General features: G+C 57.5%; 1 protein-coding gene across 1 annotated transcript; it reads right to left on the bottom strand.

The window, feature by feature from the left end:
* Nucleotides 1-1,365: 1,365 nt before the first annotated feature.
* Nucleotides 1,366-21,170, bottom strand: SLC45A1 (solute carrier family 45 member 1). The gene is made up of 9 exons (XM_045803580.2): nucleotides 21,021-21,170; nucleotides 15,849-16,269; nucleotides 15,177-15,269; nucleotides 14,489-14,713; nucleotides 9,666-10,405; nucleotides 7,179-7,332; nucleotides 5,517-5,693; nucleotides 4,234-4,439; nucleotides 1,366-1,775 (listed from the first exon to the last, which is right to left on the bottom strand). The coding sequence occupies exons 1-9, from the start codon at nucleotides 21,168-21,170 to the stop codon at nucleotides 1,509-1,511; spliced, it is 2,433 nt and encodes an 810-aa protein (XP_045659536.2). The 3' UTR covers nucleotides 1,366-1,508.
* Nucleotides 21,171-27,176: the final 6,006 nt, after the last annotated feature.

Consider the following 27,176-nt stretch of genomic DNA (forward strand, 5'->3'; position numbering starts at 1 on the left):
GGGCCTGGACTCCAGGGACCCCACAGGAGCCACCTCAGCTCCAGGAGAGCAGCGGGCAATGGCACTGGGGAAGCCATGGCTCACGGGGGGAGGTGGGTAAGGTGCCCTGCAGAGCTGGGGGTTTATACCTACTGTCCCTGACTCATCAGATGACAGGACATGTTAGCCGCCCACAAACCCCGGACTCTCCTCGGGGGCTGGTGACGGGCCCAGGACGCCCATTGCTTTTGGGGGACTTGTGACCAGTGTCTCCTATGTGTCCCCAGAATATAGGGACCATGCAGAGAGGGTGCTGGGGGCCAGGCCCAGGTGCAGTGGCAGGTACACGACCGGCCGCGACCCACCCCTCAGGGTACACATGGCCAGCACTCACAGTTCGGGGAGAAGAGCCCGCCCGGCTGCACCGGGAAGGGGCCTCGGCCAGCTCGGGGCGCCAGGTGCTGGAAGGTGACGAGAAGCCACATGGCGAAGGACCTTGACACAAGAAGTCAGAGATGCATGCGGGTCCATCAGCTGGCAGGTGGTGGGTGCAGGTGGGTGGGTCAAGTCAGAGGGCAGATCTGCAGTCACCAGCGTATCTGCTCCGCTGGCTTGAGGTCCCCACCTCAACGCATGTGCTGCGACCCAAGCGCTTTGGAGCCTACGATCCGTCGAACACGCCAAGCAAGTTCCCACCTCAGGTCTCCCAATAGCTTCCTCTCTTCACCAGGCACGGCCCTTCTCCCCCGCATGGGCCACTCCCCAACCCTGTCACCCCAGCCTCCTGCCCTGCTCGTGTTCTTCACGGCACTTACCGCCATCCTCGGGCACACACCTCGGTGTGCCGTCTGCCTCTCTCCTACAGCAGCTCGAGACCTGCTCACAGCTGGAGCCCAGCACCTACCACTGCCTGCACACCCGGGGCACTCGATGGCTATCTGTAGGGGGGCGGGGGGGGATGGATGGGTGGATGGATGTACGGATGAGTGCACGGGTGGGTGGCTGGGTGGGAGAATGAATGAATGAATGAATGAATGAATACGAGGCCTGCACCTGCACCTCGGCACGCCTGACCTTTGGGGCTGGAACATTCTTCATTGTGGGGGCTGTCCTGTCACTGTAGGGGGTTCAAGGCATCTCTGGGCAGGAGGCACCCACCCGAGCTGTGACAACCAAAACTATCTCCAGACATTGCCAAATGTCTTCCCGGGGTGGGGGTGGGGGTGGGTTTGCAAAATCGCCGCCGGGTGAGAACCACTGAGTTACACCTACCTCTCCCGTCAAGAAGTGACTCTCACAGCCCCCTCCCCGAGCCCCCACGGAGAGCAGCCCGCTCCCCAGGTGACCTCTCCACGCTTGGGAGAGCCACAACTAGAAACTGTAGGCTTCGCTGCTGCCATTTATTGTTTTATCACATATGTACATTCCACGGGAGACCTTCCCGCGTCCACCAAGGCCTTGGGTTTCTCACCGGCCGGACTGCTGCCCCCCAGGCACAGGCTCGAGGCCAAAGCCGGGGCTCTGGCGCGTCAGACGTTCAGCAGGAGGGGCCGGTGTTCCTCCTCGGTGGCATCGCTGGGAGGGATTTCATAAACGACGCACAGGGAGGAGTACAAGCAGCCCAGGAAGGACACCAGGCTCGAGAAGTACATGACCCCGTTGGCGCTGCCCACGGCCGAGGTCAGAGGCCCCAGCACCAGGGAGACCAGGATCTGGGCCAGGAAGTACTGGCAGCTCAGCAGGGAGATGTCCACGCCCATGCCCCGCCTCGTGCCGTCCGCACTGGACCCTGCGAACTGATCCAGAAGGAGAAGCGTCAGCGGGACGCCCGGGCAGCAAGGTGACCCAGCCCCACGTCTCCCGCAGGCCCAGGGGACCCGCGCGGCCCACGCGCGGCAGGCGCACATTTTCCAGCGCCGACGTGCGCGGGGAGTTCAGCCAAGAGTTTAATAATATTTGTGTTCAGAGAGATGACGGCAACGAGAAGAATCCATGACTCACAGGAGCGGAAGGGCTGTGTTCCCACAGGCCCAGGCGGCACAGAGGCGCTCTCCGGCCTGGGGAGCCCGGCCTTCTCCTTCCTCGCCCCCGAAAGACAGGCGGCCTGCCGGGCTGGCGGGCACCCCGCGTCCCGGCTCGTCCCCTTTCCTAACCTCTGTCAGCTACGACGCCCGTCACACGCCCTGGCACACCCCCTCAGTCTCCGTGCCTGGTCCTGCGGCCCGGTTTCCCAAGGCCTTGTGGCCTCCGGGGTGGACCCATCCCCTTCCCTCCATGCCACCCCTGCACCACACTGCGGCTTGGGGGTGAAGACGTGCTCTCTGAGCCGGGCTGCAGCAGGGACGGTGGCAGGAGGTGGGTGGGTCCCTCACTCTGCTCCCCAGCACAGGCCCCCCTCACCCACAGAGGCAGCAGACGGGCGCCTCCCGCACGGGGCCCAGAGTGTGCACCGCCTGGGGGCCAGCATCCCTGGCCCTGCATCCGGACGCTGGTGTGGTCCCCTCTGGGATGCTGCCACGCCCCCACCCTGGGGACAGCTGTGTCCTTGTGGCACCTGTGAGGAGCTCTGTGAATGCGCACGGCGTGTGTCCTGGGGACTGTGTGGCCCCGTGTCTACACACAGTTGGCAAGGCCACCGTGGTGGGGGGCGGTCACAGGTGAGCCCTGAGCCTGCAACTGAGCAGAGGCTGACAGGAATCTGAGCCTCTGGAAGTCTCTATGAGCAAGAGGCCCAAGGCTTCCAGGGGTGTTGACCAAATTCAGTTAGGGCGTCGCGAGGCTCTGGGTGTCCCTTCACGCAGAGCAGGGCCACGTTCCACCAAGAACCGGCCCATCTGTTTTTCCCAGTCGAGGGGTCTCGGGGCTGCAGAGAACTGACAAGGGGACAGTGGCCGCAGAGGGTGGGGTGGGCCCAGCCAGCACGGGTGGCACTGCTCACGTCCCCTCCCCCCTTGGTCCCTTGGGTGCTGCAGGCACGGGCTGGCGCAGGGCTGGTGCAGGGCTGACTCTCCAGCATCACGGCCCCCCCCCCCCGCCCCCGCCCCGGTCCCAGGGGAGGTGCAGTCTTTGTGGCCACTGCCTGTCTGTGTGGCTGGGAGTCCTGTGGCTGGCAGGGAGGGGGCTGGGAGGGGCCGCTGCGGCTACCACCCGCAGGCCCAGGTCTGGCTCCCTGTCGTGCCTGCAGCTCCAGGCCCACGTGACTTTTCACAAAAAACATCGTGCTCAGAGCTGCCCCCCCCCCAGTTCATCAGACCCTCCAAAGGCCCTAAAACAACTCAGGACGCCTCCTGGGCCAGGCCTGGGGGAGGTGACAGATGCCCCAAATTAAAAGGGGGTGCGAGAAACCCAGGTATCAAGGTTATCTTTTAATGCAGTATTTTCAAATCTCCGTTACTGTCAAAAACCTTTGAAAGGAGCGCGGTTGGCCGCAAGAGGGAAGGAAGCCGGGGCTCGAGCTACAGCGGGATGCGCCTGGAAAACCGGACGCCGCGGGAGAGAAGCCGCACTCAAGGGCCACCTACGACATGGCTTCCGTGACACGTCCAGACAGGCAAAGGCAGAGAGGCACAAAGGGCCTTCGTGGCAGCGGGGGTCTGGGGGCAGAAGGACGGGGAGGGGGAAGGGGATGGCGCATGGGGCTGGGGTTTCTTTGAGGGGTGACGGAAGTGTTCTGAATTGACCGTGGTGGCGATGGCACAACTCTGGGACTACCCTGCGCCCGGACATGGGGGACCCTAGCTCAGCCACGCTGTTAAAGGAGAATCGTCCAAAGTCAAAATTGTATGTAAAGACGGGATTGATTCTCCTGACTTTTCCTTCTGGCCCGGCCTCTGCCGCGGTTTAGCCGCTGTTTACCCATCGGTAAAGCTCTGACTCCGTTCAGCCAGGACTTTCCTGCGCTCAGGCTTTTTTTTTTTTTTTAATACTGCATTAACCTATTGTTGACCTTGATCACTGAGTTTTTTGTGTCCCGGGTGAGTCCCTCCCTTGCCTCGCCCGAGGCCCTGTGCTAACGGGTGACCCCGAAACCTGGCAGAAGGTTTCCTCCCTCCCTGCTGCCCCCCCCCAGAATGGGGCGCCCCTAGGGGCAGCTCCCTGCTCGGGTTTATGCTCTACTGTCACCAGCTGGTGACATTTCTTCATGCTTGAACGGGCCCCTCATTTCCAGCGCGCGGCCACTCCCGGGGCCACTTCTCGGGGGCGGGGGGGTTCTCCAGGCCCAGCCAGGCCTCTTCAGGACCCGGAGGCGCTTACCTTTTTGTTCTGGTAGTAGTCACACAGGAGCGAGTAGGGCAGGGTGCACAGCGTGGAAAATAAAATCCCGTAGGTTATGCACAGGGACAGGACCACGTAGAGGTTCCTGGACAGGGTGGCGAGCCCGGTCCCCAGGCCAAAGGCCAGGTAGGCAATGAAGTACAGCGTGCGGGTGCTGAGGTATTCCTCCAGCTTCTCGAGAATAGCTGTGGGCCGGAAAGGAAGATGAGCGGCCGGCGGACTGCCCGCTGCCTCCAGGGACTCTGTTTCCCGGGGCCGGCCCTACCGCTGGCCGGCACCTCGCCCCAGATCAGAAGGCCTGCGTGGGGAGTCAGCTCTGGGGGCGCCCGGGCCAGGGTGGTCCAGAGGGACGGCAGGCCCAGGAGGGGGTGCCGGTGAAGGGATCGTGGGCCGAGACACGGAATGGGCTTGGGGTGCAGGACGGGGAGGCAAAACCAGGCCGGCAGGGAAACTGCTCCCGGGACAAGCTCGCCCCGCCGCCTGCCTGGGGTGCCACCTGGAGCCAAGGACGGTTTTTATATTTTTAGAGGGTTTAAAAAAAAATCAAAAGGAGACAAGTATTTTGTGACACGTGAAAATTACATGAAAATTCCAGTTCCCGTCAAACATAAAGGAGGTTTTACTGGGACTCAGCCACGCACACTGGCTAGCAGCGTCTCACCCGAGGTGGCTTCCGAGCCACCCTCCCCGGAGGCCGCGCGGCCCACGAGGCCGAAAGCACCCACTCTCTGGCCCTTGATGGAACCGGGGCTGACCCCCACCAGCACCCAGGCCCCCCGCTGGGACCCAGCTCAGCTTCCTGTGTCCCCTGGGTCCCCCACCGCCAACCTCAGGGTCATCTCAGCCTCTGGGCTTGGCTCTCCCCACCTGCCCTCCCCCTGCCCTCTCCCCCCCACCCCTGTTCTCAGCTGCCCCTCCCCTCCCTCTGGACCAGTCACCACGTGAATCCACATGGAAGGATGGGGGGCGGGGGTTGGCAGACAGCACACCCGCCTGGAGGTTACCTCCATGTTTGTCCCGAGGGCCCCCCTTTGCCCTCCCTCACGGGCCTTTCTGCCCGTGGTTCACTCGGGTCTGGAGAGACACCCCGTCCCCCCGGGACCTGCCCCGCCACCCAGCACAGGGCAGCGCCGCCCGGCAGACCCGACAGGTTGTTCCAAACGGGGATGCCACGCCTGCAACTGTGCAGACACAGACCTCCCTTCATCCAACGGTCCCACGAGGGGACCCCGGCCGCGCTTCTCCCCCGGGGCGGCGGGCACCTGAGTAGAAGGCAGCGCTGAAGGCGTAGATGCACATCCCCCAGCAGCCCATGGTGACGCCGCTGTTGTACTTCTGGTACTCCTCCGACGCGTGCGGGGCTTTGGGGTCTCCCTGAAACACCACCTCGCCCATGAAGTCCGTGTAGAAGAGCAGCATCCCCTCAAACGAGAGCCACCCTGGGAGGGGCAGAGGGCCGGTGACCGCCGGCAGACGCCGCCGCGGCCCCTGCTCTCGCCAACAGGTGCTTTGACCAGTGATCAGAGTCAACTTGGCTTTCGCGGACTCGGAACTGAAGCAAGAAGCTGCCCACAGCCTCCCCACCCAGAGATCACTTTCCCTCTGCTGAAATTGGTAGGTTTCCTACCGGTCTTTTTTTTAAAGCAAATACATAGCCTTATAAACACTGGCTCTGTTGCATGAAAGGTCATATTCCATCCTTTCTCTGAACGCTACTGGCACGAGGAAAGCCAGTCCCTCACTCCTTCTAGCTGCCTCTCGGCAAGGAGGGGAAGAACACGCCGGGGGAGCCCCAGCCGCAGGCACGAGGGGGCAGGCGCCCCTGCGAGAAACACTCCAGGAGCGCAAATGCCCACAGAGGCCCACTCTGCCCTGTCGCCGATGAAACCAGGGCTCCGTTCCTCGGATGTTGTGTCAGTTTCGTCTTTGGTAGAGGAAGGGGGTGGCGTTTGTTGGACGTCTTGAACCCCAATAATTATCACGCACAACTTCCTCTGCCAGTAAATATTCTTAAAGAGCCCATTTTAATGGCAGCAAAATACTGCTTCTCACGTTGCTGGACATTCTTACCTCCCTCCGCACCCCTCCTCCACCCCCCTCCTCCCCGCCCCTGCTTCCCGGCGTCTGGCTATTATAAATCATGCCGTGATGAGAACCTGGCCCATAGGTTCTTGCTAACATTTCTGATTACGTTTTTGCAAAGAACGCCAACCAGGGTCACTGGGATCAAGGTTATGGACATTTTTAAGATTCTTGCCTTTGCCGATGCCTTCTAGAAAGACATCCTGATTTACATCCCTCCGTGTCTGAGAGCCCTAGAGTATCTCAAATTCTTAATCATCCTCAGAGTCTCAACACCCCGACGGCAAGGAGATACGGATGGAATGAACTGCAAGCTCGGGCTGCTCCGTGGCAATCCGAACACCAAGGCTCGTGGGTTCAAGGCCAGTGCCGGGCACCCGCGAGCACGTGTCAGTGTCTGTATGTGTGAATGTCTCAGCTCTAGGAGTAAGACAGCAGTGAGGCCCTAACGGGCTTAAGACACAAGTCCCACCTGTGGCGTCCGTCACTTAACTGTCAGTGGTCCAAACAGCTTTTGGTAATGGGGGCACGGGGGAAGGGCTGTGCCTCCGTCTGGAGCACCTGGCTTACTTCGGGGCTGCCTGGAGGAGGCATCTCTCTGGCCCTTCCTGGAGAAGAGCCCTCCAGGGCCGCCCCACGCCACGTCCTGCCCTTGGTGGCATCTAGACAGTCTAAACGGTGGGAAATGTCCCCCGGGACGGGACGTGGGGCTCTGGGGCGTCGTGGGAGGCTGGCAGGGGAGGGAGCCCCAGGTCAGGTAGCCGCGTCCCCATCACCGCCCCATCGCAAAGCGAGACCCAGGCTGGGACGCAGAACCGTGGGGCGCTTGGCCGGGAGCTCACCCAGGAAGTGGTTGACGCAGAGATTGCGAAGGGCCTTGGGCATGTTGCAGATGGTGGAGCACAGGTGCCGCATGGACAGAGGCTGCCCCGCCGGCTCGCCTGAGCCCGCCAGCGTGCTCTCGTACTTCACGCCGTTCAGTAAGATATTTGCCACCTGGAAAGGAAGCCCACAGAAAGCTCCTCATCAGAGCACCAGACTCCAGCCATCGCGTGGAAGTGTGTATTTTGCTGCGATGAGAAAGTGAATCAGAAACACACACACACACACACACACACACGGGCTGCACAGGGTCCCCTTCCCGGGCAGTGCCAGCCTTGCACCGAGCGCCACCCTGAGCGACGCTGGTCGTCTCATCGCAGACCAGGAGCAGCCAAGAACAGCCCCGTTTGGGGGCGTGCCCACACTTCGGCCACAGGACGAGAGAGACCTGTGCCACAGAGAGCGAGTGGAGACCTTGCCAAACGTGAAACACATCTGAAATACAAGAACTATGGATCGGTTCAAATCCAGATGTTACAAACACCCCTTCTTCTCCTAAGAGCAGGGTATGAAAGAGGCTTATTGCAAGGTGACCGGGGAATCTGTTCCCAGCTCTCTCGGGCAGGGGCGACTCCCACCTACACGGAGGCTGGGGCGGCCGAGGCAGCAGGTGCGCGAGCAAACACACTTACCTGGGCCCTCGGCACGGGGCCAGGTTTCCTTCTGGGGCCCAGGAGCACCAGCCCGTCGGCAAACCCGCTCCCCAATTTGGTTTGCTAACTCTTCCCGACGCGAGAAGGCATCACTCCTCGGTCGCCCTGCCTGGGTCACCCTGCCTGGGGCGCCGGCACAGACACCAGCCGGGGGAGCTAATGGTTCTGCAAGCGGCAGGGGTGAGGAGGGGATGCCGCCCTGGCTCTGCAGGGGAGCCCGTGCTGTCTTCGGCTCCCAGATCAGCCAAGTGGGGGGCCCCAGAGGAAGCTAACAGCCCACGGCACCGGCCCCACGGACAGCCACATCCACGGGGGCTGCGAAAATGAAAGCCGCGTGCCCAGCTGAGGCTAGACGTGTCTGTGCGCAGCTCGTGAGCTCGACCTTCCTCACGGAGCTGGCTCCTCAATGCGGCTCCCCGAGAATGGACCTAGAAGAAAGGACTCAAACGAGAGTTGCGAGCATAACCGAGGAACTGGTCTAGAAGCCGGATGGAATGTTTGCAGCAGCCTAGGATGGGCCGCTGTTGACAGAGGTCGGGGAGCGCTCAGATGTCCTCGTGGGTGCGGCTGAGGCCCTTGAGCCGTTGGAGAGACCTCTCTCTTCCGTCGGCGACAGGACTTCCTAACCCTCTGGTGAGTTCTGGTTCTTCAGACCTTGTCCAGACCTGAGCCCAGGAGGTGCCCCAGCGAGAGGACAGCCACTCTCAAGGGACGGTGAAGGCAGCACGGGGACGACCGGCTGCCGCGCCCCAGAGAAGAGCAAACCAGACACGCGGGCGCCCTTGAGGACTCAACCGGAGAGAAAAGGAGCAGCCGCCTCCGAGTGGGGCTCCAGTCAGCCTCCCCCGAAACCGGGGAGTCCGTCAGTCCTGCCGGGAGTGGAGAGGGGACGAGGAGCAGAGCCCCCGGGGCCCGGTGGCTTCAGTCCTTGGGGTGACACAGCCCCCACACCGGGCAGGGCCGCAGGCCGCACCGCCAAGCCCCCCACCGTCACGCCACCTGCCGCCCGTGGGGCCACACAGTTTCTAGAAACTCCAAGTTCTCTCTGGAATCCTCTCTCACCCTTTGACCCCCTACCCCACCACGGGCAGGTGGGCCCCAGAACTGTTCTGCTTCAAGTGACCACGTAGCCTTTCTTTTACTGAAGGTGGCCTCAAGCCAGCAGACTCTGACGGTGGTTAAAATCCCACGTACCAGCTGATGGCCTTTCAGCCATTCTGACATATACTGAATACAACACACAGCCTTCTGGAAGGTTTTTCGTCTGCACAGACCATGCCACACGCAGTCTTTTAGAATCCCAAGCTGTGCCAGCCTCTGGGATGGCCGGCTGAGGCCAGACTCCGGGAGGGCCCAGAACCGTCCGCTGGGCCTCCTGTGTGGTGTCCGCCCCGGGGGGCACTGAGCTCTGCTGGCCCCAGAGTCACGCAGCCCGAGCGCGGCGGGCACCGAGGGAAGCACTAAGGAGGCCACTGACACACTCCAGGAACCTCGGGGCCTGAGCTACCTTGGGGCAAACGTGGCCATGTTTCAAAGGAGTGTCCCTCTAACGGTGGCCAGCATGCTAAGCCGCCGATGGGCCCTGGACAGACCCCTGAAGGCCCTCGCGTGCGGCCCGGCCTCTGCCCCCGCACAGGCCTTGTCTGCTTCCATCTACCGACTTCCCGATGCCTACGGCGGGGAGGGTTCGGGGGGTCTTTCCAGAGTGACAACCCCTCTCTCCACCTAACTGATGAGGGCGAACCACACACGGTGCCCTCGGACCCCTGCCCCACCCCCCACCTTCGCTCATACCTGCTGACTGAAGGTCACGTTCCTCCTCCGGCTGGTTTCAGGACCCCCTCCTCCAGCCGCGTCCGGGATGGCCAAGGTCTGGGGTCTCTTCAGGATCCCGGCCGATCGCGGCTTGGGGGTGTCCAGGGAGCCCACCCTCAGCACGTCCCCGTCGGGGCCCACGGCCAGGGCTGCCTCCCGCCGCTCCCCGAAGCCGCGGTCCTGGTGGTAGAAGCCGTCGGGGGCCCGGGGGAAGCTGACGCTGATGGCCGGCCGCGGGGCGCTGCCGGGGATGGCCAGGTAGGGGTCGGGGCCGCCCGTGAAGCAGTCGATGAGCACACTGTCGATGTTGGAGGTGGCGAAGGACGAGGCGAACTCGTTGATGCCCGTCAGGGAGCCGTCCCTGCTGGCGAAGCTGCCGTACTTGGGCGTGAGCGGGCTGAGCGGGGAGATGGGGCTGGAGAAGCTGGCGTACAGGCTGGTGGCCGGGGGGCAGGGCAGGGGCTCGCCGGGCCCGTCCTCGCACAGCAGCGGCGGGGAGGGCGGCAGCGGGAGGCTGGGGCTCTTCATGGTGGCCTTCTTCTCGCCAGGGGGCCGCAGGGGTCTCTCAGGGATGCTGACCAGGGTCAGGACGGTGGTGACGCTCAGGGTGACGGCGGTGAAGACGTAGATGACCCTGAGCTGCCCCCCCAGGGCTCTCCCGAAGCTGGTTTTGTCCCAGTGGATGCCCCCGACCACATATCCGAATCCTCCTCCGAGGCCTGGGGAGAGATGCAGGGTTAAGTCCCCCCACCCCCTGCGGGCGGCGGGGGGGGGAGGGCCCTCGAGAGTTGTGGTTCCGTGTCTTACTCATGTGGCCAAATCCTTTGCGAGGATCCAGATGCCGCATCGGTCCCTCCTACACCCCAGCAAAAATGCACGTGAGAATGGGATTCCCAGGGGCCTGCCGCAGGGTCCCCCTCTCCTGCTCAAGGGCCACCTGCCCGGGGCTGCCAGGCTCCACGGCAAGTGGCATATGCCCTCCCGTCCATGGCTGTCCCCCTTACACACGGCCTTGCTAGAATACTGAATGTCTACCCTGGGTCACAGGCCCCTTCGAGAGGCCCAGCCCCAGCGCCAGTGCCGGGCAAGCATGGAAGATCTCGTCTCCAACACGCAGACCACTGCACGTGTGTGGGGGAATTCACGTGGCCGCCCCGGTCTTGCTCGCCTGTTGCCCGCATCCTCATGCACGGCCCCCGCTAGCAGTCACCCCCAATAGTGACCAAGGACAGCCACCCTTGCTGTCTGGGTCAGCAAGCCGGCGGGAAACAACAGGGCTGCAGAGATTCGGTCCTCTGCCCCTGCTCACGGCATCCCACAGCCTCCGATAACAGGTAAATGGCAAACTGATTCATGCAGCCCAGGGTAAAAATGTGGGCGATGCCACGTCGCGCCCGGCCAGCAGCACCGCATACACTTAGCTCCAGAAAGTGCTGCTTCCCTGCCGCTCCCACGTCCCCAGCACCCCGGCCCCCCTCCCTGCTACGCCACGGGGCTGCAGCGTTATCTTATTTTGAGCTCAGCGGCATGTCGAGCCCGTCTGCTGGAGGGGAGGCGAGCTCTCTCCGTTCACTCCTGCTGTTGCTGTGATCCAAACAGCTTGTGCGATCTGGCCGCCCTCGCCTTTGGGGAGAACCAGCCACTTTTAAATAGTAACTTCTGTGGCAAGGCCTGGGCTCAGACACGCTCAGCTCAACCTTCCACGGGCCCCTCAAGGTGGCACGTGGCCCTGAATCCACTTACTTAATGGTTTCCCCCCTAGAACTCCCTCATCTGTCCCTGACTATCCTTACGGGCCTTTGAATTTCATGTCTCCCCTCCTCTAGTGTTCTCATCTTCCCACATTCGTGGTCCTGCTTAGCTTCCTCCCACCCTTTTGAAGACACAATTGCTATTTTGTGGCCCTTATATAAGGTCAGATTTGAGATGACCTTCATTAACCACTTTTTTTTTTTTAAAAAGCAATGACTGAAGCAAATACATCCTCATGGGAAAGAAACAGTACATCAACTTTCCCTCAAAGAAACTAACAACCTGATTCAAACACGCGCAAAGGACTCACATATCTACCTAGTGTCTCTTTTTCCCCCGGAAGACACACACATGGCCGAGAAGCACACACAGGGACGTTCAGCATCGCTAGACGTCAGGGAAACGCAAATCAAAATCACAATGAGACCCCGCCTCACACCATTAGGATGGGTTGTTTCAAAAAGCCAGACAGTAACAAGTGTTGGCGGAGATGTGGTGAAATCGGAGCCTCGTGGGGTGTGGGACGGGGCGGCCGCCACGGAACACAGTGTGCAGGCTCCTCGGAGAATGTAGACTAGAATTACCGCACGATCCAGTAACTTCACTTCTGGGTTTATAGCCCAGAGAACTGAAAGCAGGGTCTTGAAGAGACATTCGCGCACCCGAGTTCGTGGCAGCATGAGTCATGACAGCTGACACTTGGAAGCCACCTAGTGTCCATCACCAGGTGACAGATAAGCAAGACATGACCCCCCACACGACGGCGTGTTACTCAGCCATGCACAGGAAGGACTTTCCGACACCTGCTATGACAGGGGTGAGTGCTGTCCTAGGGGAATCAGCCAGCCACAAAAAGACAAACACTGTGTAAGGCCACCCGTATGAAGGACTCAGTTGTCAAAATTAGAGAGACAGAGGGAGCGTATGTGGGAGCCTGGGGGCTGGGTGCGGGGAGTGGGGACTCAGCGTTTCAGTTTTACGATATGAGGAGGTTGGGGGGGGGGCAGTGGGGATGGTCCCACCACGAGTGAATGTGTGTGATGCCACCGAACTGTTCACATAAAATTGGTTAAGATGGTAAATTTTATATTACGTGTATTTTAACACAATAAAAAAAGAAAAGGGGGCACCTGGGTGGCTTAGTTGGTTAAGCATCTGACTCTTGACTTTGGCTCGGGTCAGGATCTCAAGGTGGCGAGATCGAGCCCCGGGTCAGGCTCCGCACTGGCTGTGGAGTCTGCTTGAGATTGTCTCTCTCCTTCTGCCTCTGCCCCTCCCCCCCACACATGCACCTGTGCTCTCTCTCTTTCTCTCTCCAAAATAAATAAATCTTAAAAAAAAAAAAGAAAAGAAAAGAAATAATACAGAAGACCATAAGGTAAAAAACGGGGTCCTCCTTGCTACCCTCCGTACCCCAGCACTGGCCCCACCGAGACCCCTGAAGAAGCACCCTGGCCCCCCATCCACGCATGTGCGTAAATAGAGACAAGTGTGGCATTTTCTAGAAGAGGCAACTGGGATTGGACAGACTGAGCAGTTTGCCCAATGTCGCCCACTGAACAGGAGGAAAAGCCCAGACCACTTCAGGCTTCGCGATCAATCTTCCCGGTCTCCCACCTCTTCACCCCGGTCCTGCGCAGCCCGGTCTTGTTACGTCTTTCCCTTGACCTTTAGAAACACTTCCCAATGCTATTTTAAACGGTATTGTTTTATTCCATTCTCTTTTGGACAAGGTACGTGTTTTATATAAGAAGGCTGGACGTACTGATATGTCGAGAATAAGCAAACACCATCCTGAGTTCTCGGCCTGTTCCGCAGCCAGTCCTCTCCAGGCGTCCACGTGCACGGCCCCTGAGGCTAATCCTCGCCCTCCACGCCTCTCACTTCTGCTAATCGCACAGGCTCTGTGGCTCCGTGGTCGTTCTGGCCTCGTGTCTCCCCTGCATAGGCCCGTGTCTCCTGTTTGCAGCAAGCACAACTCGGGCGTGCGTGTGACACGCACGTGTGTGCAACTCCTTGTCATATGCAGACTCCGTATGTGCCAATTCACCTACTCACTGAAACGTCTTCGTGACTCCAACCAACACACACTCACACGCCACCACACTCAGCTATTCGCGGGGGGCGCGAACACACCGGGGCCCAGCTGGGGCCAAACAGGGCGATGTTCGGCCTCATTTCAGCCCTCAGGACTGTGACTGGCCAACCTTCTAGTTGTCTATATGGTGCCACATTTCTGCAGGTTTTTTGCCTTTTTGGGGGGGTGACATCATCGTCTAAAACGCCCCCCCCCCCCCGTGTAGTGCTGATGCCCCACCGTCTCTCGCTCGTAAGTCCGAGGAGGCCATGCTGTGTCTTGTGAAGAAAACCTGTGTGTCAGGTAAGCTCCACTCAGGCACGTGTTACGGGGCTGCTGGCGCGTGTTCCCGATTCGTGAATCTATGATAGGCGTGCAGAGGGTGGCTTTCAACAGAAACACATAAAACAAGTTGAGGTGCCGATTGGGTTGATGACACTGGGACCAGAGGTTCCCAGGAACCTAACCTTGCACTTTTCCTGGGGGCGGTGACTCAGTTCTGGCGAATTCGGGGCTTGTGGGACTTTGTAGAGTAACTCCTCCAACAATGAGAATAAAGAGCCCGTGGAACCGTCTACACGGAGACTCACCCGTGCATACAAGTAGCTACAGCGAGTTCACGCACGGATACGCCCCTATCACACTCCGTAGTATCGCTGAACCGTATCGTCTGAAATGTGTATTTTCAATCACATCCGTGTTCATCCGTATATTTGAGGGTTTCTCTTCTTTTTAAAGATTTTATTTATTTATTTGACAGCGAGAGCGAGCAGCAGAGGGAGAGGGAGAAGGAGAAGCAAACCCCCCGCTGAGCAGGGAGCCCCATGCGGGACTTAATTCCAGGACCCCAGGACCCCAGGATCATGACCTGAGCCCGAGGCAGACGCTTCACCGACGGAGCCACCCAGGCGCCCCCGTATATTTGAGTTTCATAACGGGGTTTCTGCATCGGGGCGAGCGGAGGCGGACCTACCTGCCAGGAGCGCGTGGATGTTGAGGCCGCGGTCCTGGTCGGCGGGGCCGCACACGTCCATCATGTACGCGTGGCTGGGGTTGTCGGCCGAGTCGGCGCTGAAGTCCATCAGCACCACCCCGCACACGGTGAGCAGCAGCCCCCACCGGTGGTCGTCGGCCGAGTCGGCCAGCGCCGCGCCCAGGTCCCTGCCGTTGAGCAGGAGCGACAGGCCCAGCAAGGCCCCTGCGGACAGAGAGACGCGGTCAGGCCAAGGAAACGCGCAGCCGCTCTGGCCCTGCCTCCGAACGCTTCCGTCTAGAATCTCTAGGGCCCCGAGAATTCCTTTCAAACCAAACTTCACGCAGAGCCCGTCGGCAAAGTCACCCGCAGACTCACCACGGTTTTTTGTGTTTTGGGTTTTTTTCGCTTGGATCAGGGTTTTTATTTTGTCAATCAGGGCGGGAATGACATGCACTTTATTAAGTCGTTCTTAAAAAAAATCGAAGGGACAGACCGACACAGTGAACTCAGGCCGGTTACAGGCTGCTCCCGGCCCCCGCGCCGCTGAGATTATCTGCCTCCCTGCTTTGGTCAACACGCTTTTAGGTTTTGCTAAGAGGAAGCAGTTGGGGCCTTTCTTTCTTTTTCTTTCTTTCTTTTCTTTTTTTTTTTTTTTCCACTTTATTTCAGTTCCAAAACAACAGACCTATAGCCAGGACAAGAATGAAAGGGCGTCTCCTTCCAAACCTTGAGGTACATCGGTCACTCCAAGCACCCAACAGTGGCTGCAGTAGGAATCCTGAAACAGAGCAGGCCAGTGGTCACTGCCGGGGTCCCCCCAGCCCACCCGCACGCCGCGCTGGACAGAGCCTCGTCACAGCCCTCAAACACCTGCGCCCAAACGTCCCAGGGCGTCAAACGAATACACGATGAAACTCGGAGTACACAACCCTAAGTAGGAAAACGGAAGACGGACTCTTGGAACAGCTCAGCTTCTGCCCACATTTTCTACTTCGGCCCCTCTAACGCACTAAGTGGCCGTGACCTTCCCTGGGAATCCAAGAAATTCCAGGACCTCCCCAGACCTAAACCACATCAAGCTTCATTGCTTGGATCCGCCGACGAGAGCTCCGTGTAAGATGGTGGTAATCCTTGGGGGTCTGTGAAAGGCCTGTTCTACGTCTGGTTTAGATAAAGTCACTTAAAATGCGGGCTGTGGCGGCCCTGTGCTCCCCCACAGCCCCAAACTAAGGAGAGGAACTTAACTCTAGCTCCTCCCTTGTCCCCTGGGGACCCTCTAGCTGCTTCAACTCAGGCTTCCGGAAGCTTCCAGAGGTTTCCGGAGGCCATCCGCCATCGGGGCTGAGTTGGCGCTCACCGAGGATGGGGCTGATGAACCACACCAGACTGTAGAGCTGGTCGGGCAAGCCCATCTGGAGGAGCACAGGGGTCACGTACGCCGTCTCCATGGCATAGCTGAACTCGATGCCAAAGAGAATACAGCCATTGAAGAGCAGCTCCCGGAAGGACCGCTGGGGGCGCAGGTCCCCGAAGTCCACCAGCTCGATCGGACATGGGGTATTGGGGGGTGGGGGTGGGGAAGGGCGAATGCACTTCCTCCTCTTGGGGTGTCGTTTGAAGTTGTTGGCCCGATGGCTGATATGCCGGGTCACGGACCCCGAGTAGCCCGAGAGCGGAGACCTCCAGAAGTCCTGAGGAGCCAAACTGGGGAGCAGGGCCTCTCCTGGAGGGGTGCTGCTCGCCGGGGGGATCATCGTAGGGGGGGCCGGTGGGTGTTCCTGTGGGGAAAGCCCGTTCGGGGACGACAGTCACTCACCAGGGCCCCCACCATTCGAGTTAATTTTCCAGGGGGCTCCCTCCGCCCCCCCACCCACCCCACCCCCGCCGCTGGCACCTGATCGTATGAGAAGGAATGAGTTCTCAGGGTCTAACGCTGTGCCCCCCAGAGCAGAGGTCTACTGCTTGCGGGTGATGTCCCCGGGGCCCATTTCCGACGTGGCTCAGGAGACCACAGCCGGCGCGCTCTCCCTGCTCAGGAGGGTGACCCCAGCCTTCCCGGTCCCTGCACCAAAACTCAAGGGGACCGACCCCTAAAGAGACTCCACAAGGAAGGCCAGGCAAGGAACCTCCTGGGGGGTGGGAGCAGCTGGGCGTCCCATGGCTCGGAAGGGTGCCAGGCTATTTAAGGCCCTGCAGCCCATTTTCAGGATGGATTTTGCCCTTGCCTGCCAGTCCCAGGGGAGCAGAGAGGCGGGGACACCAGACTTGGGGCAGGACCCACCTACAGGCACCCTGAGTGCCTGTGCCCGGTTAGAGGACAGCCCTTCCTTCATGGAACAGAAGGTCACAGCGGTCACCCTGCCTAACACTCATGTCTCCTCTTCTCGGGACATTGGGGCCCTTTTGCCTAAAAGCAGAGGCATGAGGTTAATTCCAGGCCTTTCCTTACAGCCGCAATGGATGAATGAGTTTTTAGTCAAGTCAAGAGAACTGGGACTTTTATATGTTTGAAAATGTTCTCTTTAAAGTAATAAACCAAACACCCTGAACCCTGCTTACCATAGGGGACAGTCCGAATAGGGATACTGTTTACAAAAAAAAAGGGAGGGGGACAAAAAGAACGAGGGAGGGTGAGAAATAGATCTCGGCCATCCTCAAATCATTCTGTAGAGCAATTTTCATCACGCCCGGGCTCCGGTAGGGACTTCGCAAGGGCGCAGGCCTGGGCTCCCGCCCCTGGCGTCTGAGGTCTGTCACTCAGAGACCCGCTCCCGGGGCAACTGGTTTTCACTGCTTTGGAATCAAGATGGTAAATATAAAAGAACGGATTCGCATATATCGACCCGTGCATTTTAGCCAAGGTCATTTTTAGTTAAGTGCAGGGAGAGAAAGGCTACCAAGAGCAGAGGGGAAGAGGCCGAGAAAAACCTAACGGGCACCGTCGAGGATTCTGTCCGGCCTCCGTGACGGCTCACCCCACCTGCTTCACAAAAAAGCAACTGCCTACGTTTCCTTTGGAGTCCTGGCTGAGGAGTAGGCCCCACGCCCAGTACAACGCTCCCAACGTTGATGGGTTTCCTGACAAGGACACGTGCTCTTTACCACGATAAATGTTACAGGCTTTTTCCCCCCCCAAAAAATTACTTTTAAGCTTTAAAAACGAGGCCCTCAGTTCTGATGTTAACTCACCACTTTCCACCACATCATCACTAGCCCACGAGCTCTTTACGAAGCGCCCCGACATGCCTCAGCACTCCACATTCGTGCACAAACTCCCCCCCCACCCCCTCTACTCGGGGCTGTCTTCCTTCTGTCTGGAAGAGACCGGTGGTGGAAGGGGTTTTCTTTACAGACACGCCAGCAGGATTCAGAGCCCTGTGTTAACCTACCAACCCGTCCACCTATCCGTTCCTTCTCCCTTCCACCTGCCCATCCATCCACCTACTTGTCCACCCATCCACCCACATCCATTCCACATCCCCGCCCACGCCTCCTCTAATCCACCCACCCACCCACCCCTCCAACCATCCGTCCCTCCACCCATCCATCCATTCACCTGCACACCCATCTCCCGTTTGGCTGAGTACTAAGTACCAAGACGCCGAGGTCACAGAGAAAAGAGAAAGACAAAGTTCTTGCCCCTAGTTGGGGGAAAGTGGAGGGAGTTCTAAGCAGGGGGAAGTACCCGTGTAAAGGAGATGCGTGTGCAGCGGTCGTGTCAGAGTGTGAGAGATGAGGCCGGTGGGAAGGGACTAGCTGACTGTGAAGGGCCTTGTGGCCCTGCTGAGAGATGGGTTTCTTGGTTTCTTTTTTTTTTGTTGTTTTTAAGATTTTATTTATTTACTTGAGAGAGAGAGAGTGAGAGAGAGAGAGAGAGAGCTCACAGAGGGAGCTGGAGGAGCAGACTCCATGCTGAGCGTGGAGCCCGGCTCAGGGCTCGATCCCAGGACCCCGAGATCATGACCTGGGCAGGAAGGCAGATACTTCCCCGACTGAGCCACCCAGGCGCCCCTGCTAAGAGGCGGATTTCATGCTGAGATGCCAGGAATGGACATACCCAGAGACCCAGTCTACTCTTACTTCTTGGACGGGTGGGATAAGATGGCTTCTCTTGTGACCTTAGAAAAATCCCACGCTATCTCTAAAAGAAAAACAGATACACCTAAGAACTGTGTAGGCAAGTAATACTTCACCAAAAACATAACTAGGGGCGCCTGGATGGCTCAGTCGGTTAAGTGTTCGACTCTTGATTTCGGCTCAGGTCATGATCTCAGGGTCGTGAGATCGAGCCCGCGTTAGGCTCCGTGCTCAGCAGGGAGTCTGCTTGAGATTCTCTCTCTCCCTCTCTCTCGCCCTCTGCCCTGCCCCCCCCCACACTCCCTCTACAATAAATAAATAAATCTTTTTAAAAACCTATAATTCATTTATGAAGATTAAGTCAAACTTAAATTTTTTTAAAAAGCTAAACTTCTTGATTCTGTTCCTCCTGTTTTGGCTCAGCCCATAGTAAACACTCCAGAAAAATCTGTCCTTTGGCCAGTCTTGCCTTCAAAAACCTCGGTGGCTGTCAGCATTCCCTAGAGCTTCACTCATTCGTTAAAACCACAGAAATAAGGTGCCCATTAGAAGACCGCATAATAAGACCATCTCCTTAAAAGTCAGAAGAAAGACGGTTAGCACAGCTGTGTGGAAGAGCTTGACCTGACCCCACCTGTCCACTCACAGCCCCACCCCCACCTCCGTGCTACTCCCTCCCTGCCTCTCTACCTGCTCCTCGCCCCTTCAGGCACAAGGCACCACGCTTTCTACCAGCATTCTACCCCCATAAAGTGAACTTAAGTGCACGGGCATTAGAAACCTTGCTTTCGTTTTGGAATGAAGAACCATGGCCCACTTTGGAAGAATTTCAGATTTAAACAGCCTATGGTGGGAGCATATTTTTGCAAAGGGGGACCTTTTCGACCCCACTTAAAATGAACTACGTGGCTAGCCCACGTCTCCACCTGTGATGTGACCACCTCACCATCACCCACCCACCACCCCCGGCTTTCAAACGCAGCTAGCAAAAGTGAGACCCCCTATCCCTGCCTCAGCCCCCAGCATCTAAACCAGAAATGAAACCTGGACTTCAAAAAGTCTTCCTGGAGGGTTCATTTTCGAATTGGGGGGGTAGTGTTACTATTTCATTTCTAGCATACATTTATTAAAAGCTGTCCATGAAAGTTTACTCTAAGAAGAAGGTTTAAAATTCATTTTTGAATGTTGTAAAAAATGAATGTGAAATTTAAAATAATGAAATAGAAGTTTAATACATGAATGCAAATATTCACCAGACCATCTTGCCATGCTGGTCACACTCTATGAGCATTAATTCAGTCCAAAAAAACCATACGGATCGATCTATCATCTATCTATCTATCTATCTATCTATCTATCTATCTATCTATCTAATCTATCTATCATCTATCTCCCCAGCCCCACAAAGGTTCTGTGCTGTGCCCACCGTGTTTCCCAAAGACAGAGGATGTTTCAAGTAACAAATCCCTCAAACTGTGGTACGGGAAGATTAAGGCACAAAGATTAATAAAAATGAACAATGCTCATGTAACTTGAATGCTAAAATTAGCCTACTCTGAGCCAAATCATTCCTCATCTCCCTCTTCTCTTCTACATAGGACACAGGCTTTACACCTGGGGTCCCCCGGGGCCACATCCCTTCCCCGCTCTTCCTTCCACCAATTCTCAAAGTTAATACTTCATGGAAACCTTCCCAAGCCAGCAAAGGGCTGCGCGGACCCGAGGGGGTGTATTTAAGGTGCCGGTTACTGAATCTCGGCCCATACCTCACTTCTGCTCTCTGGAATCCCGCCCCTCCCCGACAACCAACTGATCCCGAAAGCTCTGGTCAGGCGCACATTGAACTTGGGCTTCCTTACCACCTGACTCTACTTCCCTATAAAAGCCGAACAACACAAACAGCCTGGTAACCTCCAGATCATTTGAGAAGTTATTTGTTGATGAGATCAGAGTGAACTGAATTACCATCAGCCTCCAGTTCCAACCATGGCAAGAAAGCAGAAATCCTGGGCCATAAACTCCTCGTAAACTTAATCCTGGGATGCTGACAGAGGTCCTACCAGAAGCCCCTGCCATCAGGAGGGTTCAGCCTCCGGCGGGAGGTGAACCGGAAGCTGATGACACCTGCCCAGGTGACCGGGATCAGGCCTCCAGCACCAATAAGCACAGCGGAAGCCTGGGGCACTTCCAGCGTGTGCTCTCCCTCCTGGCCAGGGTGAAATCAATCTGTCACCCAGCCGCTCCCCTCCTCTGGGCCGAGGGCTCCGCACTCAGGGGGCTACACCGGGGGCTCCATTTACAGGTCAATTAATTAGACATTAAGGAAGAACAAAGGTCTCCGTGCCAACCTCCAGTCCCAATCCTGGCACTCTGATTACCCGGGGGCCTACGCCGAGTCGCTCCAGCGCGAAGCCGGGAGCTGTGCGGAGGGCGCGGGAGGATATGGGGGTACCTGTGGTTCGAGACAGGAGGCATCCCTCTCCGAGGCCGGGCTCCTGCCTGGTCCGCGCGCAGCTCGGGTCCCCGCCCGGCAGCCCCCGGCCCGCCGCTGCTGCTCCTGCAGCATCACCCCGCGGGGCGGGGCCGTGACGTCACGCTGCATCCCGCGCCGCCCGCGGCCCGTACCCGCAGAGCATCCTTAAAGCGGCACCGCCCCGCCGCGTCCCGCACCCCTCCCGCCGCCGCCGGGGGTCTGCCGCGAAAGCCCCAGAAACAGGCCCACTGTTGACTTCCCGCGGCCCCAGGCACTCCCCGCCCCCCCCCCAAATATTACAGTTTTCGTTTACGAATGTATGGGTTAGGGATGGATATGATAACATTATGTATTCGAATATTTTCCTTGGCCTAAGAGTTCTCATCCCCACCCCCCCACACCGATTTTAAAAGAAACGCACTCATTTTTGGCAATTCCTAAAAGCACTGTGAGCTCCAGGCACTGTGCCCGCTCTACAGAACGGGCAAGTTGGCCCTGCCTAGAGCAATTAGGCTGCATTTACATATTTCCTTAACATGTATCAGGGCCTACTCTACCCCAGACACTGTTCTAGGGACCGGGGATGTAGCAATGAACAAAACAGACAGAAGTTCCTTCCCCTGTGGCACGGCATTGTAGAGAGGGAGAGACACATTAAACAAGACAAATAACATGAATTAATGAGGTGCCTGAAGATAGTAACTCCCCAGAGAAGGAGCTAGAGAGCGCGGGCCTGGGGAGGGGGTGGCACTGTAGTTTTAAATAGGGTTGTCCATGAGTCCTTACGGACAAGGTGACATGTGAAGAGAGACTAGGAGAAGGCCAGGGGGCAAGCCATGCTGATATCTGGGGGAGGCACATGCCAGGCAGAGGAAGGAGCAAGTGCAAAGGGCCTGGGGTAGAAGTGAGGTGGACTGAATCAAATAATAATAAAGCAAATAGATAGCCTATGTGAAATTATAACCACAAAAAATGTTACAGGGGGAAACATGTGGCCCTATGAAAGTGTATAATAGGAGAATTTGACCACATTGGGAAGGTTGGGTGCTCCTTGAGGACAAGGGACACTTGGGACACACTAAAGCTGAGTAAGGAGGGCAGTGTGTTCCAGGCAGAGGGGTCAGCATGGGCTGAGCCCTTGTGTCAGGAGACGGCATGGTGAGCGCAGGACTGAGGAACCAGTGGGGCTAGGATGCAGAGGCCAGGGTGAGTGGGGCAGGGAAGGCTGGAGCGGGAGACTGGGCCCAGCCTGCAGGCCTTGTGGACTGCTGTCATATTTTAAGAACAAGGAGAAGCTTAGAAGTGATTGGTGCAGGGAAGTGGATGGCATAAACCATGTTCGTATTTTGCAAAGATCATAGAGTTCGGAGTGGATGTGGTTGGAGGGGACCAGGAGAGCAGATGGGTACACCAGGTAGGAGCTTACAGAATGGTCTAGCTGGGAGAGGACGGGGGTGATGGCGGAGGGACTGAGGTGTGGACTGGTCAGGCATCTGGGAGGTAAAAGCAACAGGACTTGATAGATTGAGGGTAGCGGTTGTGGGAAGGAGGGAGGGAGGCGCCAAGTTTTCAGCTGGAGTACCCGAATGAAAGAAGGTCGACTCACTGGGAAAAGAGCAGGTGGGCTGGTGGGGTGAGAGTTGCAGCTTGGCTTTGGGACAGAAAGTGTGTGTGGCATCCAGGCCACTAGAGATCGGGGTCTGGAACTTAGGGACGGTCCTTGGAGAATCAGCTGCACACAGGGGCAAAGTGCAGCCACGACGTGAATGGTGGGCAGGGAGAGACCGAGGGGAGCTGGGCAGGGAGAGACTGAGGGGAGAGGGTCCCTGCTGAAGCCTGGAGGAGTCGCAGCAGTCTCTGGCCAGGGGGAGGAGACTGAGCCATCCCATAACTGGTTCTATCTTATTTTTTCCTCTGAACAGGAGAAATGGTTTGGAAAAATACCAATGTGTTTTTCTATTTTGCATTTACACCCAAATGACCTGCCCTCCGCTTAGCAGAAAGCTCACAGCTGTAACTGAGAACCCTCAGCATCTCGGGGGCTTCTCTGCAATCCACGCTTCTCTGGGGGCTCCTTCCTGCTGGGTGGGGGGCCTCCACGCTGTCATTCAGGGACCCAGGCTCCTTCCATCTTGGCTCTGCCCGAGACAGGCTTGAAAGAGGCCCACATTCCACTCACTCACATGCCATTGTCTGCAACGCAGGGACAGGACACACCCAGCAGCGAGGGAGGCCAGGATGTGTGGCCCCTGCCGGGACCAGGAGGATGTGGGTGTGGGGAGAAGCTGCCGGCAGCTGCTCCTCCCGCTCCTATCAGCTTGGGGGGAGGGGAGGGAAGGGAGGGGCCACTAAGCGAACAAAAGCTAATGGCTCATTTCTGGTGTTCAAACTAAGATTTTGGAGCAAGAGAAAAGGCTTGAAATCTAGGCATTATGGAGAAAGAAAAGACTTTAAAACGATTCCTTTGACCATTTTTAACCTTCCAAAGTTAGAGCCTTCCGATTTTAGAACCCTCCTTTCTTAACCCTCCGGGAGCTGATGGGAGGGAGGCGCTTCTCCCCGCGTGTGGGTGCGATCGCCCCCGCTTGAGACAGGAGGCCCGAGTGGAAGGAGAGGGACGGACCTTTGGAAGAAGCACGAGGGAAGCCCACCCCCCCTGGTCCCCAGGCAGAGCCAGGAGGCTTTGTGCCCAGGGGACCCCTGAGGGTCAAGGCCGGGCCCCACCCAGTCCTGGGAGGAGTTTGCTCTGGGCCGAGGGGCCGCACACCAATGCGGTGGCCGCAGCCTGGCTGAGGCGCCGAGAGGCGTGGGGGCTCAGAGCTGAAAGCTGCAGCACCCCACGGAGGGGGCCGGCCCTTCATCTCGACGTGGACGGACAGCCAGCCCGGCAGGCGGGTGGGGACTGGCAGAGACCCAGAGGGAGCCGCGGGCCCAGGCAGGGCACCCGCCCGACTTCAGAGCAGATCCGGGGGAATCTGGGGTCCCTGGACCCGCCTGAGGCCGGGAGCTCCGCCCACGACCCCAGGAGGTCACGTGAGCCCTGCCCATTCCCCAGCAGCATCCTAGACGCGATGAGGACGAACCCCAAAGTCTGTTAGTATCCTAAAGAGACCAAGTCAGACCCAAAGGGACTGTTCAGATGAGCCCCTCGGACTCGGTGTTACCCCAGGTCTGACCGAGTTGGTGCCTCCCCGACACCCCCCACGGCGCACAGTCGGTGTTGGCTTTTGGAAAAGCTCTGATCAGGAACAGATGGATAAGTGAACCCCAGTTCGTCTGCACCCCCGAGGGCGGTGAGCTGAGCAAACCTGCAGTTCAGCCGGTAGAGGAGGCTCGTGAGCCGACGGCAGGTGGCGGCGCGGGCCGGCGGCGCACCTGCCATCCCGGGGTGTCCACCAGGTGGTGGAAGAGCCCCACCTTTGCGGCCGAGCGCAGCCGGGAGCGCGTACAGCGCGGGCGCCTGAGCCCAGCGCTCAAACCCAGCGCTTCTCCCGCACCAGGGGGAGGAGGGCATGGCTCTTTTTAAGCTTGTTCTGACCTTGCAAGGATTCTGGTTCCAAGTCTGAACTGTTCTTTTTACTTTGCGAACGCATTTTTCCTGCAAAGCACACAGCCACGTGGTTTTTTATAAATAACATTAATTTTATTTTATTATTATTTTTTATTATTTTTAAATATTTTTATTTATTCCAGAGAGAGAGAGACACAGAGAAAGAGACAGAGATAGCGACAGAGCACAAGCGGGGAGGAGAGGGAGAAGCAGGCTCCCTGCGAAAGGAGCCCCATGCCCAATTTGATCCCAGGACCTGGGATCATGACCTGAGCCGAAGGCAGACGCTTAACTGACTGAGCCACCCAAGCGCCCCTGAATAACGTTATTTTTAATAACAAATCTTGTGCCAGGCCCTTCATTAAGGCTTTCACGTACTTTAACGTCATTTACTTATCCTAACTTTATGAAGTGGGTATTATCGCTCCGTGTGTTTCTGATCCGGAAGCCTGGGGCTCCCTGAGAAGGCAAGGCCTCACCGCAGTCAGGGTGGGAGCAGGGACGCGAACCCCGGACGTCCGGACCCAGGCGCACGCCTCCTGCAGCAGGGGCAGGTGCAGTGTTTGCAGTCGTGCTGCGGCCGTTCCTGCCGGCTTGCCCTAGTTGTTGTCTCCTGCACCTGCTCTCCGCCGGCGCAGCGCGGGGAGGCCTGGAGCCCAATCCCCACAGCCAGCCCGAGACCTCACAGCCCTGCCTCCGTCCTCCTTCTCGGTCCCCCAGGGCTGCGGCTTGGTCCTCTCTGACCGCCCCTGCCCATCCACAGATGGCTCGTCAGGAGAGCTGCTTTCTGGCTTCTGGTTCACAAGACCGAAGTCGTTACAGAGCTGCGAGTGCTTGTGTGTGCACGTGTGCATGCGTGAGGATGCATGTGGGTGAAAGCGTGTGCTTACACAAATGCTGTAGAGACAAGTGCCTTCTCTTAATCTATGTGGACTTAACGAGTTATTGATGTCCTCCAGTCAATATTGCTTTTCACTCTTCAGGGAAGCCTCTGCTGATCTGACGTGCCTACACTCACTCACACACACACACACACGCATGTGCCTACTTGCCTGCACACAAGCACATGCACGCCTACACAGCTGGCATGCATGCGCACTCATACGAATGCACACGGATAAGCACACGGATGTGTGTTCGTGTGCACACACGTGCGTGTGCACACAGTTCCCATTGCCAAAGCTCCTCCTGCTGGGGGAGCAACAGCCACTCTGAGACTGCACATGTGAACCCAGAAGGTACGTTTCCATAAAGAAAAAGTCACAACATTACGGTCCTCTAATTACAATGCACAGCAAAGGCCAGGAATATGGGACAATCCAATTCCTTTTTGTCCCATCTGGAAACACGGGGCAAAGGGCCGCACACAGACTTGCAGATCTTGTGGGATCCACTGCAGTTGTGTTGTTGAACCTGTGTCCACACAAGCACGTTTGGGTGAAAACAGATTGTGATGGGCTGGCTGGCGAGCTTGATCCTACTGTTTCTGCAGGGAAATGAATTCTGATTTCTAAACACATGCCCTCCTTACAGAGCCCGGGGACCCAAACCCTGCATTCAGGACCGTCCAAATTGCTGGACGAAGGGATATTAGAACTACGAGGTTGTAGCTGGAGCCTGAGCTGAGCTGCAAGAGCCCAGGGTCTGGACAGCAGGCAGTGCTAGACCCGAAGGGTTTCGGACTCAGGCTGCAGAACCAAGAGCAAGGCAGCGACGCCCAGGGTGACTGTGGACTCCTGGTCTGTGAGCCTCATCTGAACACAGGGTTGCCCGAGAAAATGCAGGATGCCCAGTGAAATTTGAATCTCAGACAAATAGTCAATTACATGTAAATATGTTCCAGGCAGGATCTGGCATCCTGTACTCTAACGTGCTCCATCCACAGCCCTGTTGGGACAATTCCCGAAACCTGGCAGGAGAAACGATCTCTCGAGCCTGAGGCCCGAGCCGAGGACGCTGCCAGGTGGTCAGGACCCCGGGGCCCGGTGGCTTTCTGGGGCCTGCGAGCCTCCCTCTGCCAAGCTCAATTTTGATGTGCTGTTGCCCTGAGAGCAGAGTGAGGCCAGCCTTCCTAGAGAAGTCCCAGCCAGCCTCTGCGTGGGCCTGGAGAGAAGAAACTTCTGGATAGGGCATCTCTGGGAACTTTAACTTTCCAATGGCTTCTGTGCTTTTTTTTTTTAAATCTCTTTATTGAGTTGTTCAGTTTATTAAAATTCTGAATCTCCTGAAGAGATTCACCACTATATATATATATATATATATATATATATATATATATATATATATACAACTAATACATTTAAAACATGAGCGTTCAAAGGGAAGGAGGAAGGGGGGGTAAATAGAAGGGGGAATGAAGCATGAGAGACTGTGGACTCTGGGGAACAAACTGAGAGCTTCAGAGGGGAGGGGGGTGGGGGAATGGGATAGACTGGTGATGGGTAGTAAGGAGGGCACGTATTGCATGGTGCACTGGGTGTTATACGCAACTAATGAATCATGGAACATTGCATCAAAAACTAAGGATATACTGTATGGTGACTAACATAACATAATAAAAAATTATTATAAAAATAAATAAATAA

Source organism: Ursus americanus, chromosome 33 (genome assembly GCF_024610735.1).
Source record: "Ursus americanus isolate L20-20 chromosome 33, mUrsAme1.1.p, whole genome shotgun sequence".
NCBI lineage: Eukaryota > Metazoa > Chordata > Mammalia > Carnivora > Ursidae > Ursus > Ursus americanus.

What these genes read in the sequence shown, in the direction of transcription:
- SLC45A1 (XM_045803580.2), bottom strand. Translation starts at nt 21,170, where the DNA reads ATGCAGCGTGACGTCACGGCCCCGCCCCGCGGGGTGATGCTGCAGGAG. An exon ending in CCTCCTGTCTCGAACCACAG is followed by an intron (nt 16,270 to 21,020) that starts GTACCCCCATAT and finishes CTTTCCCCACAG; the next exon opens with GAACACCCACCGGCCCCCCC. An exon ending in CATTCTTGTCCTGGCTATAG is followed by an intron (nt 14,714 to 15,176) that starts GTCTGTTGTTTT and finishes CTCTGTCCGCAG; the next exon opens with GGGCCTTGCTGGGCCTGTCG.